Source organism: Camelus bactrianus, chromosome 14, assembly GCF_048773025.1.
Source record: "Camelus bactrianus isolate YW-2024 breed Bactrian camel chromosome 14, ASM4877302v1, whole genome shotgun sequence".
Taxonomy (NCBI): Eukaryota; Metazoa; Chordata; class Mammalia; order Artiodactyla; family Camelidae; genus Camelus; species Camelus bactrianus.
The window spans coordinates 37,649,256-37,668,802 of NC_133552.1; the positions used below are offsets into that span (position 1 = coordinate 37,649,256).

At 38.8% G+C, this 19,547-nt stretch overlaps 1 protein-coding gene across 10 annotated transcripts in view; it reads right to left on the reverse strand.

Moving 5' to 3' along the window:
* Positions 1-19,292, reverse strand: part of PCDH9 (protocadherin 9) — an 859,400-nt gene extending 840,108 nt beyond the window's left edge. For 9 of the 10 annotated variants that reach the window (XM_010973565.3, XM_010973563.3, XM_074378304.1 and 6 more), the window contains exons 1-2: positions 18,123-19,292; positions 13,698-16,868 (exon numbers count right to left, since the gene is read on the reverse strand). In XM_010973565.3, coding sequence (XP_010971867.1) covers positions 13,698-16,733 — 3,036 coding nt within the window. In that variant the 5' untranslated portion in view covers positions 16,734-16,868; positions 18,123-19,292. The remainder of the gene's footprint in view (positions 1-13,697; positions 16,869-18,122) is intronic. The other variant, XM_045509147.2, reaches the window with a different exon arrangement.
* Positions 19,293-19,547: the final 255 nt, after the last annotated feature.

A 19,547-nucleotide genomic window follows, 5' to 3' on the forward strand; every position in this document is an offset into this window, starting at 1 on the left:
CTTGGCATTCCTATAATTAGAGTAATAGATCTTGGAATTTTATAACTCTGCTGAAAGATCAAGTCTCCAGCACTAGTTAAAAAAAAAAAAAAAAGAATGCAAAAAATATATTTCAGGGAAATGATGACATCAATTTAAAACTGGGACAGAACTCATTTTTTTTAAATAAGAGAATTCTAAGGAAAAAAGTACTGTAGTGGAATCTTTGAAAGCAAAGACAATGTCTTATTCAGTTAAAGAAAAGAATTTCATTGCCTAATACTGTTCCTAGATCACAGCATTTACTCAACAGATGTCTGTTGAATAACAGAATTAATGAAAAACTAAAAAAAAATTCATTTGCCTCTGTATCAGTAGATCATATCACAGTTCTTTGGCAGCAGAAAATACTCATAGTCACATAAGGGAGAATTTAAAAAGAATACACATTTTAAAGTTATGAGATATAATTCTGGAATAAGTTTTAGTATCCATTAAGGAAAATATAATATAGCTGAGCAGTCTAGTGATAAGGTTGGATATTGTGTGGTTGTCAGGCTTATGCCTGAAAAAGATAAGGGTTCAGCAGGCAGAAAAAGTCCTTCTCATTTCTAAATGAGACAATCAAGGGAACCCTGATCACATAAGAAAATATATGAGTGGTGCAAGAAATACAATTCTCTTCACAGAATACAGCATTTTCTCATTACCTGAACTGGAATTTAAATAAAATTTCTGGGATACACAGTCACTTCTACACTCTAAGAGTTAATAGCATCATTGATCTGGACAACAGAAAATGATAGCCAGCTTAATTTACATTTATATATATATAAAGAGAGAGAGAGAGAAAACATGTATATGTACTTGATGCCATGCTAAATGTTGCATATAAAACTATGAACCCAAATACTTAAAGCCTGATTCTTACCATTTAAAAGGTACCTAACACCCTCATTTTGCCTGCTTATCTCCATGCTTGCCTCTGTGGTGGGATTAAGTAGAATTTATTAAACACCTACTATATGCCTTATAACAACTCCATGAGGTCTGATACTCAAGGTAACAACCAGCCTGTGTCCCCATCTGGCTCCGTATCCCAATATTGTAAGATGGACGTCACATCTTAGCATAAAACAGGCAGTAGTTTAAAGGAAATCATGCCACTTTGCCATGGTTTCTCTGTTACATTAAATTTTTCTAAGCTCAAAGAATGAGTTTTTGTTTTAAAGTCCTTTCTTCCTACTGAGCCACTGTCTACATAAAAAATTACAACTAAACCAAAAGGCTAATCCGGAAACAACTGAACAGCCCTGAGAGGGTCATAAATGTCAACAAGAACTTAAAAATTAATTTCTACTATCTAAATCACAATGAGGCCAACTGAAATTTGACTAAGTCTACTTTTGATTTAGTTAATACAGTTCATTAAATTAGTAACAAATCCCCACTATATTCTGCTCCAAATCCAAATCATTAACATTATCTCCATGATTTCGGCTGTTTTAACACAAGACCATGATTTTGATCCCAGGATATGAAGAAAAATTATTTTTCAGGTACTATTATATTCTGTTATATTTGTATTTTTTGGGTCTCATTTATGTTATTATGTCACCCACATACTGAAACATTATAAATGTGCATTTAAGACATTAAAAACTTACTATAATTGAACAAATATTATTATAAAATAAGAGTAAAAAAATTGGTTATTATGCTTCTGGCATAATTTGATGAATCCCAGAAATATGATCCATATACTCCAAGGTATTTTAACTAGTATGATTATATCATGGATGCCATTACTTCAACAGAGATGCTTTCTAGTCTATGGAATAATTGGAAGCAAAATGCAGCAGGTTTCAAATGGCTCCAGCTGTGCTAAGTACTGACTGTGAAACAGATTCACTCTCTTATATGTTGTTTTGTAATCGGAGTGATATATAAGGTGAAAATCCCCAGTCGGGTGGAGTTCCTATGGGTAATCCACAGGGAAGTAAATTAACAACAAATACTAAAGGAGGCAGGATGAATTTAAAGCACAACATGCAAAGGAAAATTGTGAAATACTCAAAATGAAAGATGCAGCAATTATACAAACGTGAAATAATAGGGATCAAGATCAAAAGAAAACAGAACATTCTATCTGCTGTCTTCTGATGCTGTTACAAAGATCAGAAATCCTAAATAACCCCCCCAAACAATGTTTTAAACCAAAAGCAGATTAACAGAGATGACTCGCTTATTAAAAAGATATAAAACTCAGATTCAAGAAAACCACCAAAAACAAAACTAAGAGAACATCCATTATCTGTCAGTGCTAAGTTTGCATCCTTGGACAAAAGGGGTGGAAAAACAGGTAGGTTTTTGGAGTGTCTTCCTGCCGTGGTCCAGAGATTCACATGCACCCATGTCCCCACTCACTTAATCTCCTAACAACCCTGTGGGTTAGGCATGATTACATCCATGTTACAGACCAGAAAAACAAGGAATGGTACATTCAAATGATGCCTTCAATGTGACAGTTTTTAAAGTAGCAGTTCCTCAAGTCATTTTATTTTTACTTCAAATATCAAACTACTTTGCGTGGTAGTATCAGCTTTTTCATCTGGAAAAGGAATTAAATAGGCCAAATAATCTCAAAGGTCCCTTTTGAGCCTTGAGAATCTATTCTGTGAGTTCTGTTAGACACTAAATTTATCTTTCTAAAATTAATATAGTAGCCAGACACCAGTTTAGTCACTATTCAATTATGATTTTGCTTCTTTTTATAGAATTCATGTGTGATTTGAGGGTGCCGTCTGGATGGCTCAAACTCTATTAAAGGAACTTTAAAGTGATGACATTTTTTTCTCCTTCAAAACACACTGCCTCTATTAAACAGATATCAAAGTGAATCTATTGAATATCATTTAGAAGTAATCACTCAATTATCTAAGTTTTTGACAGTTTAAAAACAAATTTGGGGTGAAGGGGCTTGAAAGAAAAGGAATCTGATCCTCTTTACCTTTCCCCTTCCCCTTCCCCTTCCCAGGATGTCCTAAGATGAAAAAAGATGTTCTGATGGGTAAACATAGTGGTGTAGAAGAAATGCAGGAGAAAATGGAAATCACAGGTTTCTCTAATTGTTACAGAAATGTATTTATATACAGTAGAATCAGTTTTTTAATCCTTTGCCTCTCTGATACATAGGCAGAAATCATTAGTGAATTAAGACCCTGATAAATGATATAAAGATGCTAATTACATTACTCGGGATAGAAAAAAATCAAAGCGTCACAATGCAAAGTCTAAGGATGTTTAGACTTGGCCATCGACAGGACGAGTTTAGGTGAGTGGGTCTTCACTAAGCCTTTAGAAATATGAATGGAGGTGCACTAGGGAGATCGTGACTTCCTACATTAGTGAACATGGGGATTCCTCAGCCACACATACACAAAAAAAGCCCATGTCGTATGCTTGCCACACTTTAATCTGACAGTCTAGAGTTAGTTTACTGGGAGGTAATGCATGAAGAACAATTTTGGGTGCAATGAACTGCCTTGCAATATGGGATTTTTTTATAAATGGGCTTCAATCCTTTCCAACAAAAATAGTGGACTGAATGAATAAAATATTTCAGACTTACACCTGACCTAAAAATAGTGTTTTACCAGTAAAAGGAGGTGCACACGAGGGAGAAATACCAGTGTAGAGGTAGAGTTTTAGACTGTAAATAAAAGTTGTCGCCATGTGACTTGAAAAGAAACACATTTTCTTTCTCTCAGTTTCTACGTAAGTTGAATAAGAATGGTAACACCTTCTTTCTGTGGTTGTTACAGAGATTAAATGAACCAAAATATTATGCATATATGAGGCATGATTCCAATACCAGCTGATCTCTCCTGTTAGGTCAACATGTATTGAATGATGACAAAGTTCACTCTTCTAGGCATTGTGGTAGGCTTAGCCTTGGAAATGCAGAGGTAGGTAAGACATTGCCTCTTACTTTGAGAAGATTTCTTATATTCTCCTTAATTAAGTTTAAACTTTGATATACCAGTCTTCGATTAACTGAGTTGCCATTTGAGACTGAAAGATCATGAGGAACCAGGGTTGTTTTGAACAATCCTTTTCGCCTGGGGTTGATGCTGTAAGGCTGGAAAGGATGTGCAGCCCCGCCAATAACAGATGGTCCTCCAGGAATAGCTTAAACCCTGAGGAGTGTTGTTCCCAGTATCATCCAGAAGTCAATAACCCTTAGCTAAAGGAGAATTTAATTGTCTAAAACAGAGACTTTAGGTGTCAAAATGAGTCCGCTTAATTATTACCAAGTTTAAAAATCAATCAGTGAATCCAGCATATTTTGTCATCATGGCTGGGCAGAAAATGTTGCTGTCAAGACCAAGAATGAAAATGAGTTCATGTCAAACTAAAATATCCTAAAGATTGTGTCTGTTGTTTCTACGGTTGAATGTAATTTTGATACTCATTTCAGTTTTGCAGCAAAAAAAGAATTTATTTTCATAAAAATTCTAATGTATTTAAATTCTAATATATTTTGACATTGGAAATTTAAATGCATTGAAACATTATTCACCTAGATAGCTAAATTTAACATGATTTCTTAAATTTGAAAATGGTATAAGTAATAACAACCCAATTTTAAAAACTGCAATGGGAAAATATAAGTAGAGATCTGCTATTTCTAGGAAGAAAGGACACATTGTGGATGTCTTATTTAATGCTTTATGGATGATCTTGAGTAAAATAGTTTTGTTTTGTTTTGTTTTTGGAGGGAAGATACTCAGAGATAATTTTATGTCGCTTAAAAATCTATCAAGAAACTAAGAAGGCAGATGTATACGAGGTAATATAAGTGAATAAAATCCACCTAGAGAATGACAAGAAATGAAGCAAAGAAGCCCAGGTGTGTTCACAGCTGACAAACAGGGAAGGCATTGCGATTCCAGGCTTCCAGTGTGAAAACCAGGTCAATGACATGAATATATGACACAGGTGGGCATCAGCTCGCAACTGAGAACTCATTCCATTTGTCTCCATTTGTCACCTGCACCTTCTACAAAAACTTCCTGCAAACCCTACGTAGCTGTGTATTTGAAAGTCCTCAGCATGCAGCTGCTATCACATGGAGGCACATATTGGTTGCATCCTCTGAATCCCAAAAAGCACCAGTAGTTCTATTTTCCTGAAGAAAAGATCTGCTATGAAACTAACTGTCTGCAGAAGACATTGTCCTCCTATGAAAAATACAGCTTCATTTTATACATCCTTCAGTGTTTCCATGCTTCTCCTTCTTAAGGTTTGTTTAATGAGAAAACAAAACAAAACAAAACAAAAACCCCTCATTTAATGAATTGTGGTTGCTATTGTCTTGCACGAAAACTGTTTCGCTTTTAAAACCAGTCATCTGTGGGGGAGGGTATAGCTCAGTGGTAGAGCACCTGTTTAACATGCACAAGGTCCTAGGTTCAATCCTCAGTACCTCCATTAAAAATAAATGAATAAACTTAATTACCCCCCTAAAAGTTAAAAATAAAATAAAATAAAATCAATCATCTATGATGATTCTCAGCTAGTCCACCGTACTTACTGTGGCCTGCAGGTGCACTACATACATATATATTCACTTTTTCTAGGAGGCAAAAATGTAAGATTTGTGAAATCATTAAAAAATAGGCATATCTGTCTTCACTGATTTTATATCTAATAGGGCCAATCAAAGACATTAAGCATTAAATAACCACAGGGCATTTTACTGAACTCTGTCGTGAAGGTAAATATATTGAAACCCATGTAGGTCTTGAATGAAATGCTGTGGTACAAATGCACACTATTTACAAAGGGAGCAAAGATGAGTTCTAAAAATACAGTTGGAGAAATGATTCAATAGCAATCCCTTTGAGGATCAAAGCACTCACCTAGGAGTCAGCCCTCTTCATTATGGTAATGCTACAGTTTTATAGATACCTAGGGTTTTAATCTGACTTATGTATAGAGGAGAGTATATATACACAATTGAGAGTTTCTTCTAGAAGAGGTGAAGGCTGGATCACGGGCATCAGAGGTACCACAAGGAAGTAGGAGGGGGCCTGCTTCGTCTACCTTGAATAGCAAATCTGTCCATTCTAAGGCATGTGTTTGAGAATTTTATTCTTTCAGACACATCTAATGTTTCTGCATTTGGAAAAAAATAGGCAAGACTAATTCCCGAGGCTCTAAATCACTCTAATGTGGAGGGAAATGTGTTAGCTAGTTGTATTACAAAGCCTTTACTTCATATTTAATAGGCACCTGCAATACCAGCATTATACAAAGCTCTCTACTTTGCAAATCTTTAAAACCCCACTTAATTTTCAGCACTGATTTCCTGCAATCTAAGAGCTTATGAAGGGTTCACTGTGTTCATACAGATCCATGCACAATGTGCCAGAATTTCCCTGTCTGTGATGGCATTCATTTGGAGGTGCATCCCAAATTTCTATCACTGGCATGCTTATTTCCGACTAAAATAAATATTCTTAGAGTGAAAGCTGAAGATTAGGAGGACAAAAAAAGAGGCAAAGTAACTAGCAGTGGGAGAGATATATGCAAATATCAGCTCAGTGACAATTCTTCATACCATTTACAATTGAAGCTTAAAGACCCAAATACTCTGCAATCCATTAGTTTCTCAATATCCTGAAAGGGATTAGAGTATTTCTTAATCAACTGCTAACAGACTGAAAAAGGCCAGAGGCTGGATATTAACAAAGCAGTGTAATACTAAAATATGGAGATGTTCAGATAGAAAGACAAACTGAGGAAGAATGTTAAAATATAAGATGTTATACAGACAAGGTAAAACTAACCAAATTCCCATCCCACCCCGCAACCCACATAAATTAAAAATCTATATAAATGAATGCATGGCAAGACTACAGTTGATGCATTTCAAGAAAAGATAAGCTAAATTTGTATGTTTTCCTCAAGAAACTCAGGATAATTAATGTAAAATGACTAGAAAGAATCAATCAAATGTGCCTCAAAGATCTTGCCTATGCCTGTATCCTCACCACTCCCAGGTGGTCCCAAGTCCATCACTTTAAATATGATACGTACTTATGGCACTGTAGTCAATCAAACTGTTAAAGGCTGGGGGGAAATATTTTCACAGGCCATTTAAATAATGGAGACATATGTAAAAACAGGTCCTTAATGAATGACTTAAAGTTCTGAGTGCCTTAAGTTATATATTATAACACAGAAAATTCTGATTCTGCCACTATTTGTGTCTATAGGAGGCAAACTACTTATAGGACAAAAATATGAGTGAGAGATTATATATGGGTTGTTTTCCCAGTTTATTCCTGCCATCACTCTTTTCTGTTAAGGAAGGATAGTTGTTGAACTTATTTAGAAATTTCATATTTTAATGAATCTTGGCTCAGGGAAAAAAAGAATATAAATCAAGACCAAAATGTCAATCATGGTAATATATCTTTCTTGTTGTATGTTTTTGATGACTGACAGCCTGATAGGTTTGTATCAAACAAAGGCAAAAAGCAAGTGTTCCTTTTCAAATGAAATGTTGGACAGATTTAAGAGCTGTCTGAAATAACTGATGAAATTTTCAAAAGTGAAGTATATTTCCTTTTGTAAATTGAGAGATCATATTTTTGGATTTGGATTTGTTTCTGTGATCTGATGTACATTTTAGAGGTGCTAACTATGAAAAGGCCATAACATGTTAGCATTATTACCTATTAAACGTGATTTTTATGCTTCTAGACATGGAAAACTTTAGAGTAAACCTCTTGCTGACCTGCATTTCCAAATTCTCACGAATACCTGGCCTGGGATTAGAGTCATATTTCAACAAACCTGATATAAATTTTAGGGCCTTGGTATGTAATCAATTCTGAAAAATATATTAAACACAATATCAGCTGTCAAGAAAGACAAAACTTAAAAATCCACATTAAATAAAAAGTAATTCTTACTTTGTTTCCAATTATGTGAAATACACGATATTAATTTGTTAATTTTAGCAAGAGACTAATTTATAGTTTTAACGGGGGACCCCTTTTAAGAACATACCAGACTAAATTCAGAGAAAGCTAACTGCAAGGATTTTAGGCGAAAGTGGTAAACCATTAACCAGACTCACAGCTTTGGTTTTGTCTGTTTTAACTATATGTAAGCTAAGAGCTCAACTCTGACAAAGTCAAACTGAGAAACTACTGAAAAATAGCAAGACAGTTGGCATGGCCTCGACTCCTGTAAACACCCAGTCTGGTACTGCTAGACTGCAAGCATTCAGCTTCTAGCACCTGGTGAATTTCTACACTCCCCCACAAGCCAACCAGAAAAATTTTGAAATCAAACAATCTCAACAAATAATAAAATAAAAATAATTGTGAAAACAGGGCTTATAAAAGAAAATAATTCAAAGGTCTCACTTTCCTACCTCAGTACCATCAAGTAAAATAATGGGCTGTGAAAAATGATTCTTCAGGATGCCACTGCTAATATCTTGGGTGTAATTTACATATGTCTCTTACATGTCAATATGAAAATGAAACTTTAAGAGTCAAAATAATTCAGAATTAGTTATGAGGAATTCTGAGTTTAGATTTGAGGTTTTCCATTAAATCTAAATTCTGTTTTACCATTTCACATGTTGTATTTTAATTTAATTTGTGCTATTGTAAGAAGATAAATTTTGGCTTGAAATACTTAACTAACAAGACTATGCACATTCCATAAAAATATCACACATTAGTAACAAAGTACAGTATTTACAAGGTGATTTTAGTGATACCAAAGCCTTTTCTGTAACACCATGAGGATGACTCATCTGAAGCTAAGGGAACATCAGTTTAGAGTGTTTCTCTATATATAATTAATTGCAACAAAATTTAGAAACTAAGATAATAGAATATGTTAACTACTGAAATTATTTTCTCTGTGTTAACCAGTGTTCAGTCATCAGTAGACATGTCCATACTTAATACAGTGGTAACTTTTCAATTTTTATTTCTCCTTCAGGTTTTTAGCAACAAATGCTCAAATGTACCTTGAATTTTCAACCTTAACTGTATCAAACTGAAAAAAACATCATTAAATATTTGTCTTACAAACCCAAGAGGAAAGGTAGCCAGGCTGGACACCTGGCCTATGCTCATTTCAAATATCTGAATCAATATCCAAGGGCCCTAGGTATCTTCTACCTCATAACTGACTTCATGATCATAGAGCACTTAGCCAAAGCAAAGGAGGAACAGAAATCACAACTGATAACATCTGAAATACAATTTACATTTTGGGGAGCAATTTTTGCCCACATCCCACCCATGTTCATCCATCACAATAGATGGCAATATTTAGTAGTTTAAAATATCTCAAAGTTTTTGGTAGCCTCACATTAATTAACATTTGCTCCCTTCACTTTCAATTTCACTTTTCTCTCTCACTGTTCTAAATAGCAATTCTAGGACTATCTTGTGCATTTTATGTGACATAACAGCATTTCAGTAGCAGTTGTAGTGGGATTACTCAGAAATGAAAAGTAATCGTAAAAGTAATATAGTATCTCTAAATGATTGGGAATAGAAGTAATTCCCTTTATACTGTAAAAGTACATGTATACACTTGAGTAGGGCGTGCAAACACATTTTCAGTGTATAATTTCTTCAATATATACACAAATGTATATCTGAGCAAATACTTAATACTCTAGACTGTGAAAAGTTAAAGTAAGGATATTTAAGCTCTAAAATAAGCATTTCATTTAGAAAATTAAACATGACTGTTTACCCAGAACCAAACTCTAGTGCAACTATCACAGATTGTTTTATTACCGGAAGAAGTTGTCAAATGTAAATAGGTCACCTTTTTTTTTCTTTAACATTTTCATTTACATCCCTACAAAAAGCACACTGGGGCCAAGAAAATTAATTCCCCAAATGCTGTCAACCAGGTTGGGAAACAGTAAGAAACAGCTTACTGTAAAGCCTCCAGCTACAATAAAACAGCTGTCAATAAGCGAGCTGAGAGTTGGACTGTGCAAAAACAGGTCCTCTGGAAATGATAATCTGGAAGGGGAAGGGGTTGACATTTCCTATTCCAGGATGCTGAGGCAGTGGTCCTCAAAGTGTGCTCCCTGGACCAGCAGCATCGATATTACCTAGGAGCCTGTTAGCAATGCAGATTTTCAGGATGACCCCAGTGGTCCTGGACCAGAACCTCTGCGAGTAGGGCCCAACAACTCATGTTTTAAGAAACGTTCTGGGTGATTCCACCCTCAAATTTGGGACCTTAAATACCACATTTTAAAAAATCACATCCACCAAAAAAATCTTTTCCTTTTAGAGAAAATGCACCAATGAGCTTTGACATTCAAAGCCCTAGTGGAAGTGACTATGCCATCATCCTCTCAACCCTGTAACTATGACCTTTGCTTATTGATGAATAAGACATGATCTAGCTTTAAAAGGGGGTGGAGCATTTCACTCAATCTATGAATGCTAAGGGGACTTCCAAAAATTCATAGAAAATAACTTATGGACAATACAGTGACAGATCTGTTACATTCAAGGAGAAGGAACCTTGGTAAAACAGAGTGGATGAGGAATGTGGGTGAAGACTGTTTCATAGGATATTTGCAGGGTCACAGGAGGGGAAACAGCAGGGGAAAATAGACAAAACAAGAATCAATGCACTACAAGCAAACTCATGGTGTAAAAGGAAGACATTATGTTTTCTTTGTACAGGCAATACAAGTTCATGATATTTATATCTGGCAACCCTGTGCTCAAGAATCTTGCATTTTATCCACACATCAACTAGCACCATAAAGTGAAAAGATGTTGCTGTTAACAGTAATCTATGCCCACTCAACTAAAAATCTTCACAGCTTATATGTTAGTTCATAAATTCCTTTGAAAGCTTTTGTTGTAATAAACCCTACTTTTTCAAAATTGTGTAGCTTCAGGAGTACATTTGGTATAAAAGCAACTAGTTGAAGTGAAGAAGCTAAAAAAAGAAAGGAAGAATTTTTCCTTTCAGCTTAACTAGAACATCTTCAGATAACAATCAGATAGTTCTGTGAAAAAATAATTTAAAGAGTAGTATATAATCTGTGTTCCTCATTCATAGAAAATATGCCTCTTTTATACCAAAATTGTATACATATTGCTGTAAGCATCATCAGTCCTTACTTCCAACATTCCTTTCCTCCAAAGTCACAATTTTTTTCTCAGCATGAAAACTTCTAAAAGGTATAAATAAGCAAAGCCATTTCAATAGCTCTTTATCATAATCGTGAATTATAGCAACATTTGAACATCGAAATGCCTATGAGGAGAACTGCACAGTGACACATAGTCCTAAGGAATGTCTAAAATGCACTTTAGTTCCAGTTAGAGAATTACTCAGCATCCTATTTCAAAGATTACATCATAGAAACAAATTTTCTTATGAGTAAGCCTCAACAAAGGATCTTTTCCATACTTTGCTGAAACACACTTAACATTTATGCCTCTGTACTATGTGTATATACATATATGTACACACACACACACATATATATACACATATATATTCAACTTTTGTGAAGAAATCTGAAAAAGTGGGTCTGTGTCTCCTTGTTCATAATACCCACCACACTTACATGAAAAGAAAGACGATGTGGGAATAATACCAGTAGGTTTCTTTGGAAGAGAAATTTCAAATTTTATATGAAGAGTTTTAAATTGTGTTAGTTTTTTTTTTTCAGATCTTATGCAAATTATAAAATATCAGTATTTTGTGAGTGACATCCCATTAAAAGTAAATAATAAAAAGCCATTTTTCATTAAAAGAGCAACTTCATATTTAATTCCACTGCATTTCAAAAATTACTTTTCTTACCATGATTAACTGTTTACCGATTTTCATAAACCTTTACAAAACTAAGAAATGCTCTAAATTTTAAAACCCCAAACCTCTTTTAACAAGCTGATGAAGTCTAACATGAGAATAATTCATTCAAACTTCAATATATATCTAATAACTTTTTATTCTCCTCTAGAACTTCTGGGCTGATGTATTTTAATTCTTTTCAGCCTGTGCATTCAAGCTCTAGGTACATGTACTTTTTAAATGCACTAGCTATTTAATCTTTTAAGAAATGGAGATTTTATTTATATAATCATAGGCATGTACTTAGTGTTCAGGGAGTATCTCTGTGATTCATTGTCAAAAGTATGAATAAATATCTTACTACCACCAAACCTTCAAGTCACTCCAGAGCAACAAACACTGGATGGTGAGAGAAAAATAGAGTTTCAGTAAGACATTCTAACCCATCCAGATGCCACTCGGGAAAAAAAAAAAGAAAAAGAAAAACTCTTGAGTTTTCAAACACTAATCAACAACTGTCAATACTACCCTGCAGATTTATTTTGTTTTACTTGATTTTCTGAAATCTCTATGTTCCTCACTTTAACACGTTCAGATGGTCCATCACCCTGGGTGGACTCAATACCAACACAGCCAGAACTTGGATTAGGAAATCCTAGAAAGTTGGTGTATGAAGGGAATCACAAAAAAGCAAGCAAATGAACTTAAATGCTAGTTGCTCCAGAGCAACTATCATTAAATAAAAGGTATCTTTGGCTGGAATACCAGCTTGAGCCTTCCCTCCCCTTTCCCTTGCTACTGCGGGATTGGCACCAGGCCAGCACAAGCGACATGATACCCTAGTGCCATCTACAGGCTATTATTGACACTCAGCTTTCATGGCAACAGACAAGCACCAGTGAAATAAATTAGACAGCGCTGCATTTAAATCTTTATTAACAAGGAATTATTAGACCTAAGAAAAACTAATTCTGGATTTGGTTGAAATATGAGTTTCTCAGCCTCTTAATCCCTCTTCATATGGCATATTTCACAGTTTAAAATGAGTTATGACAGATCACTTATGCATATGCACTAAGATGAGAGAATATTTACAATGGATTCATTCTTTTCTGTATAAATCAGTTATATCAGGGAGAAAGCATTCCTTCTTTTTTTTTTTTTTTTTTTTGAAAGAGTACTTTGGCCATTGTGGGCAATCTGCAAACCTTTCTAGTCAATCCCCAATTTACTATAATACAATAAAATCATCTGAAAGCAAAGAGAAGACTTCCTGTATGGCTTAGTTGCAATCTATCAACAATCATGTGCTTCACGGCCGATGTACGTTTAGTATTCTACGATCTTGTTTAGAGACTAAAAAAAATTAACCCCTTTAGCAACCACAGCTCCAACATAATTATTATAGTCAGACCTTCAAATGTCAGTTAAAACTTGAGATTTGAAGGTGATTTTTTTAGATCAAAAGGTAATGTGGAAACGTTGAAGCAGTCAATTTGGAAACCCCAGGAACAGAATTTGGCAGATCAGGACAGGTTTTCTTCTTTGGCAAACATTATCTTGGGACATTTTGGAATAATTTCCTCTTTTCATCTTTTGCCATTTGAAGGAAACTGGGAGGTTAAATAATTTCTCAGAACTCAGAAATTTCAAAGCTGTTCTAAAAATTCTTGACTGAGCCCCAGAGGACTAGAAAAGGGGTCAAGTTTTTTTTTTCCCTCTTTATCACTAAGCTAAAGTTAGACCAAAACAATAGACACACTGGCACATTAATACTGGTTGACTGGGCACTTGTATGCAGTACTTATAGACCAGTAAAAGTGCTCGTTTACCTGTCTGGTGTGTAAGGGGCCCTTTGTCTTGAAGCCTCCTTGGGAGCTGCACTCTGAGGCACTGAAGTGATCTGAACTAGTGGACGAGCGTTTGGAAAGGGTGTCACAACCCCCGACAAAGGTGTTGTCCAAAGGGAGCTCCTGAATCACGTGATGCTTTTTCACAGAAACCGGAGTGTCTGGTTTCAGATGGAAAGCGGGCTGCGGAGAAGCGGATTTGTAGTGCTTGGCCAGGTCAGGGCTGTTAGGCTTGAAGGTGGTGGGAGGTGCCGGGCCCCAGTCAAACCTTCCTATGCTTTGCTCCTCCAGCTCCGCCGGCAGGCTTATGGTCCCATTGATAGGTTCGTGAACTGCATCATCGGGTTTGGACTCTTCAATTGTAACAAAGTTCAGAAGAGAGCTCTTAGGAGACTTTCTTTTCTTCCTTTTCTTTTTCTTGTTTTGTTTGTTCTCCTGGTTTGGGGACATCCACTCGGCACCTTGCTTGCTCCTCTGAGCTGCTTTGAACCTGGATGCGTGGCGACAGCGCACCAGAACGGTGACGAAGATCACGACGATGACCACCATGGCGCCCGCCACGATGGCGATCATGATGGTGAGATAGTCCTCGTTTTGATAGGGTTGGCTGCTGTCCCCTATGTTCCTGTCCAATGGGGTCTCCATAGTCCTGCGAATCAAGTCATAGATATAGGAGGCATTGCCAGCAGTGTCATTAACGTAGAGAAAAACCAGCACAAGTGTGTGCAGAGACTTAGGGTATCCCAGGTCACTTATGTTGACCACCAAACGGTGCAAGCCCACATCGGTGGGTGCCGGTTTTTCTTCCAGAGTAATGTTACCTGTTACCGGATCAATTCGAAACAAGCCTTTGTTGTTCCCACTCACAATTGTGTACTTAAGTTCAGCGTTCATCCCAGTGTCAATATCCACTGCAAAAACCTCTGCTACCACCGAGCCAGGAATGGCCGAGAGAGGCACCAACTTAAAAGAAGTATTAGAAGGTGGCGAAATGACAACCGGGCTATTGTCATTGACATCCATGACATTTATAGTTACTTTTGCAGTAGAGGAACGGGGCGGCTGTCCCCCATCGGTGGCCTTGACATCAAAAGTATAGGAACTCTGCTGCTCTCTATCAAATGAGACGTTTGACTTTATGACTCCAGAATACGGATCCAACACAAAATTATCATTGTCATTTAGAATGGAAAGAGTCACAGCTTTATTCTCTCCAGCATCTGCATCTGTCACTGTGATGACCCCCACGGTACTATACTTTGGCAGATTCTCAGACACAAAAAATTGAAAATGATTATGAGTAAACTTGGGGCTATTGTCATTCTCATCCAGAACAGTAACTATCACAGCCGCTTGGCTTTGGAGGGGAGGGGTCCCATTGTCCCTGGCAGTTACTGTAAAAATGAATCGCTCTTGTTCTTCTCTGTCAAAGACTCTGGAGGCTGTCAAAACTCCTGTCTTTCGGTCCAGATCAAAGAAGGAGGCATTCGGTCCAAGCTGATAAACAATATCTGCATTTTTCCCACTGTCTTCATCTGTGGCACTAATAGTTGTTAAGTATAACCCACGTCGGTTGTTTTCAGAAACTGACAGCTCAATTACAGGCTGGTTGAAAATTGGTGGGTTGTCATTTTCGTCCTCAAGCTTAACCCTTACCAGAGCAGTCTGATTTAAACTGGGCTTCCCAGAATCAGAGGCAACAATTTTAAAGCTGAATTCTTTGGTGCCCTCATAGTCCAACAAAGAGGAGGTCTCTAGCAAATACTGGTTGTCATATACTGCCTTCAAATGAAATGGGACCTCTCTCTCAATAAAACAGATCACTTTGCCATTCACATCGGTGTCCTTATCTGAAACTGTAATTAGGGCAATCTTTGTATTGACAGGATCTTTCTCAGATAAATACACTGTTCCATTGATGGGACTGATAATGTACCTGAGGTCTATGTTCGGAGGGTTATCATTTACATCAGTGACATTGATGGTAACCGTTGCTCGAGCGGGAGTGGAGCTGCCATCACTAGCCAGCACTGTCACTTTGTGAATGGCTGTCTCCTCTCGATCTAAGGACCTCTGAACTGTAATCAGCCCAGTAGTATTATTTAAAGCAAAGAGTCTTTTGGTTGCAGGGGCGACCTGGGCACCAAAAATGTACCGGATTTCAGCATTACTGCCTATGTCTGCATCAGTGGCATGGAGCTGAATTACAGAGGTGCCGATCGGAGCATTCTCTGGAATATGCACCTCTACTTGACCCTCTTTAAACACTGGCCTGTTGTCATTTACATCACTTACTGTGACCTGCAGTATGGCTGTGCTGGATTTCTGTGGAGTACCTCCATCCTCTACTTTGATTTTCATCACATAGGTATCTTTCTGTTCTCTGTCCAAGTTTTGCTGAACAATCAATTGCGGCCACTTCTCTCCTTCCGGAGTTTCCACGATATCCAGTCCAAAAACACTCTGCCCATTTAACAATTCATAATGCTGTACACCATTGAAGCCTGTGTCAGGATCTGTTGCTGATGGAATTGGAAAGCGGCTGTTGATCAAAGTGTTTTCTGGGATGGAAATATTGATGACAGGAGATGGAAACATGGGGGCATTATCATTGGTATCCTTGACAATTATCTTTATTTTGATCAGCCTGAAAAAATCATTGGGGAGGATCACCACCTCAAGTTCAAAGAAACACTCATTCTCCTCAGCATAGAAGGCTCCAGCACAGAGTTTTTCTCTGTCTATTCTATTGGAGGTTGTGAAAATTTCCCCAGTGCTACTGGATACTTTCACCAAAGGAGCATCCCCAGCTTTAGAAACCAGTCTGTAGACAAGGCTGGCGCTGGTCCCTGTGGCAGCATTGATGTGAGAAATGTTCAGATCCTTTGGTATGTTTCCTATGGGCACATTTTCAGGCAATTCCTCTCTAATAGTGTAAATAAGTTCTTGAGCTATTGCAGAATCCAGCCTTAGACAGGCAATCAGAGCAGCCAACAGGTAAAAATCCCTCAGGTCCATGATAATGTATTTATTTTCTTTTCCTGGATTTTAGGGTTTAAAGGTTTCCACTGAGGAAAGATGCACGAATTGCAAGAGGAAGCGTGCATGGACTGGAGGACGCATTACAGCTCATCGCTTATTTGGAGACAGCCACTGTCAACACAATCGCATAGACAATATTACTCTTCAGTAAACAAAAGCACACAGTCACGAAACATCACAACACATTTTCCACTACCTATTAGTAAACGTGGCAGTTTGCTCTGCCACTGTTTGCAAGTTAACTCTGTGAATAGAAACACTGAATATCCCCTGCTTGTTGCATTTGCCCAGAGAAAATGAAATTCTCTACTTTTGGATTAAGGACAGCTGCTATTTTGACCTGTATTCACCCAGACTGTTTTCAGGACACTGTTTAATTCAAAACATGCATTCTTGTCCTCCTTTTCCCCTCCCCCTTGTTCCCCCTTGTCTTACCCGCCTTCTGGCTTCTAATCCACCTCTCTTAGTTTTTGTTTTTTGTTTTTTTTTTTTTTTTTTTAGGCGCAAGTGAAAAACACTAAGTATTTAGCTATGGTTCCTGCTAATTGCTTTGTCACATGTCAAATGTGATATGTTTTCTTCTCTGCCACACTGAGTCATCTCTTTCTTCTAAAAAGACTATCTTTTTCTTTCTTCCGAGTTCCTCAACTGCCTTCTCACACAATTTTACCGGGGAACAAGCATCCGGACGTGGTGCTGCAGCATCAGAAGCAATAGTCACTGGCCACTCCATATCCTCATTGCCTAAAAGCACAATACCAAGACCTCCAATTTCTTACCAGACAGACCTCATTCTCATTTCTCCATGATGTCAAATTATCCCCATTAGAATTAATAAACACATTAAAACTTTTACAATGTATATAATAATAAAGGATTCCTTATCCTAGAGGTGGAAGAGCGTGCCAAGATGTAAGTGAAACGCAGCTAACATTTCCATGTAACAGCATAATATTTTCTACTGAGCATAAAAGAAGAAAAAAATGCAGTTTCTTAACCCCGATCTCTGGTTATAGTATTAGTTAACATCGGCCACACATAAATACTGCAATTCAGTAATGCAGGTAAAAATCCTGCTGCTTAGATGCTCCCCTAACTGCAATTTAAATGGGTGCAAGGCTCCAGGCAGCCACCTACTTGAGCAGAACTGGTCAGTTCCCAGGCTCTAATCTTATCTGCATTAGGCTGCACGGTAGCTGATGCCTGCGATTAGTTCCGGCAGAGTGATGCAGGTAGGGATGCAGATACAGCCTAGTAGGTGAGCTCTGCCCCAACCGTCTACCCAATTACAAACATCCTTCGTCTACAACGAGGACATAGCTAAAAACAAAATTTACAATTGTGCATGCGAAACTTTACACTTACGTTAGTTGCCTCAACCTTTCCCCTTTCCCGGTATGCTGCAGTTAGGAATGATCTGTTCCAACACATAAAAAGCCATGCATCTGGTAGCACCAGTTTGGGGAGAAATCAGAAGCAGCAAAACGTTTCTTCCTTGTAAAATGTGTTGCTTCGGGCTGGCAAATTAGCAACTCCAGAGAACAAATTCACAGATTTGTCGTTAGTCATTCTCTCCACATTTCGTCTCTATTACCCACGGGGTCTGAGCTCTTCTGGTATTTAACACACACACACAACATCCAGTTGCACTTCTTCAGCTCAGGGGTATTTTCCACAGCATCAAGCATACCATTTCTCTCCGATGTCAAGACTGCTTAAGTCTCTAACTTCTTGTAGGAAACGTCAGAGTTGGGGTGATGGTGATTCTCTGGCTGCTCTCCAGGGTGGCAGTTGCCCGAAAAATTCCTAATTGGTTCTCTCTTTCGTGCTTCGGAGACTCTAGGGCGCTCCTTCCTGTCTGGCATGCTCTCCCTCTCTCCCTTCTCCTCTGCCCCTCTCCTTCTCCCTCTCCTCTCTCTGAACTGAATTTCTTGATATAACTCTCAATAAGCCCAGAGGGAGGGCGTGACGGCCTAAGCCCAACCCCCGGCCCCTGATTGGTCCTTATCTTGCGGTGCGGGCGGCCGCAGCCGCGCGCGGAACAAGGCGCTGACTGTCTCCCGGCCTCCCCTCCCCAGCGCCCCCTCGGCAGCCCCGAAAACCCGGAGCCCCGATCCTGGCCCCGGGAGAGCCGGGTTCCAGGAGGTGCACTGAGCATGCCCGGCAGGCTCCGGCCCGGGAGGGAAGCGCCCACGCTCCCCCGGCCCGCGCGGACTCCGCTCTCACAGGCGTAAACCGAGCTGGCGGCTGCTCGGGGCGGCGCGGGGCAGCGGGCGGCAGGGCCCCGGCGGTCGCACGAGCAAGGGCGGCGCGGGAGGCCGGCGGGGCTGCCAGGCGCGGATCCGGAAGCCTCGGGCACCGCGGCAGGCAGCTGAGGGGGGGATGGCGAGGCGGCTCAGCCGCGGGCGCACGTTCCGCACCTCTCTTGGCATTTATAAATGAGGGACCAAAATGCAGAGATGGGGAAGAGTTCACCTGCGGTCCGGGACGTGAGGTGCATTGCCGCCCCTCGGAGGGGAGCACCGGCCGGGAGGACTACACGCCCGGTGCTGCAGCTAGAGGCTTTGCTGGCGGGGACACTGGCAGGAAGGGCAGAGAGGGCGGATAGCGAAAGGTCGGGACGGAGGATGTTTGAGTCTCAGTCAAGACCGGAAAGGAAATTAATTTGAGCACTCCCCACATGCCGGGAGACGGACGCTGCCGGGAGAAGGGGAAAAGGACGGCCTCTGGGATCCCCTTAGTCGGCCCTAGGCCAGTCTGGTGTGCGGGGCGAAGTCTCGTCTCGGGAGC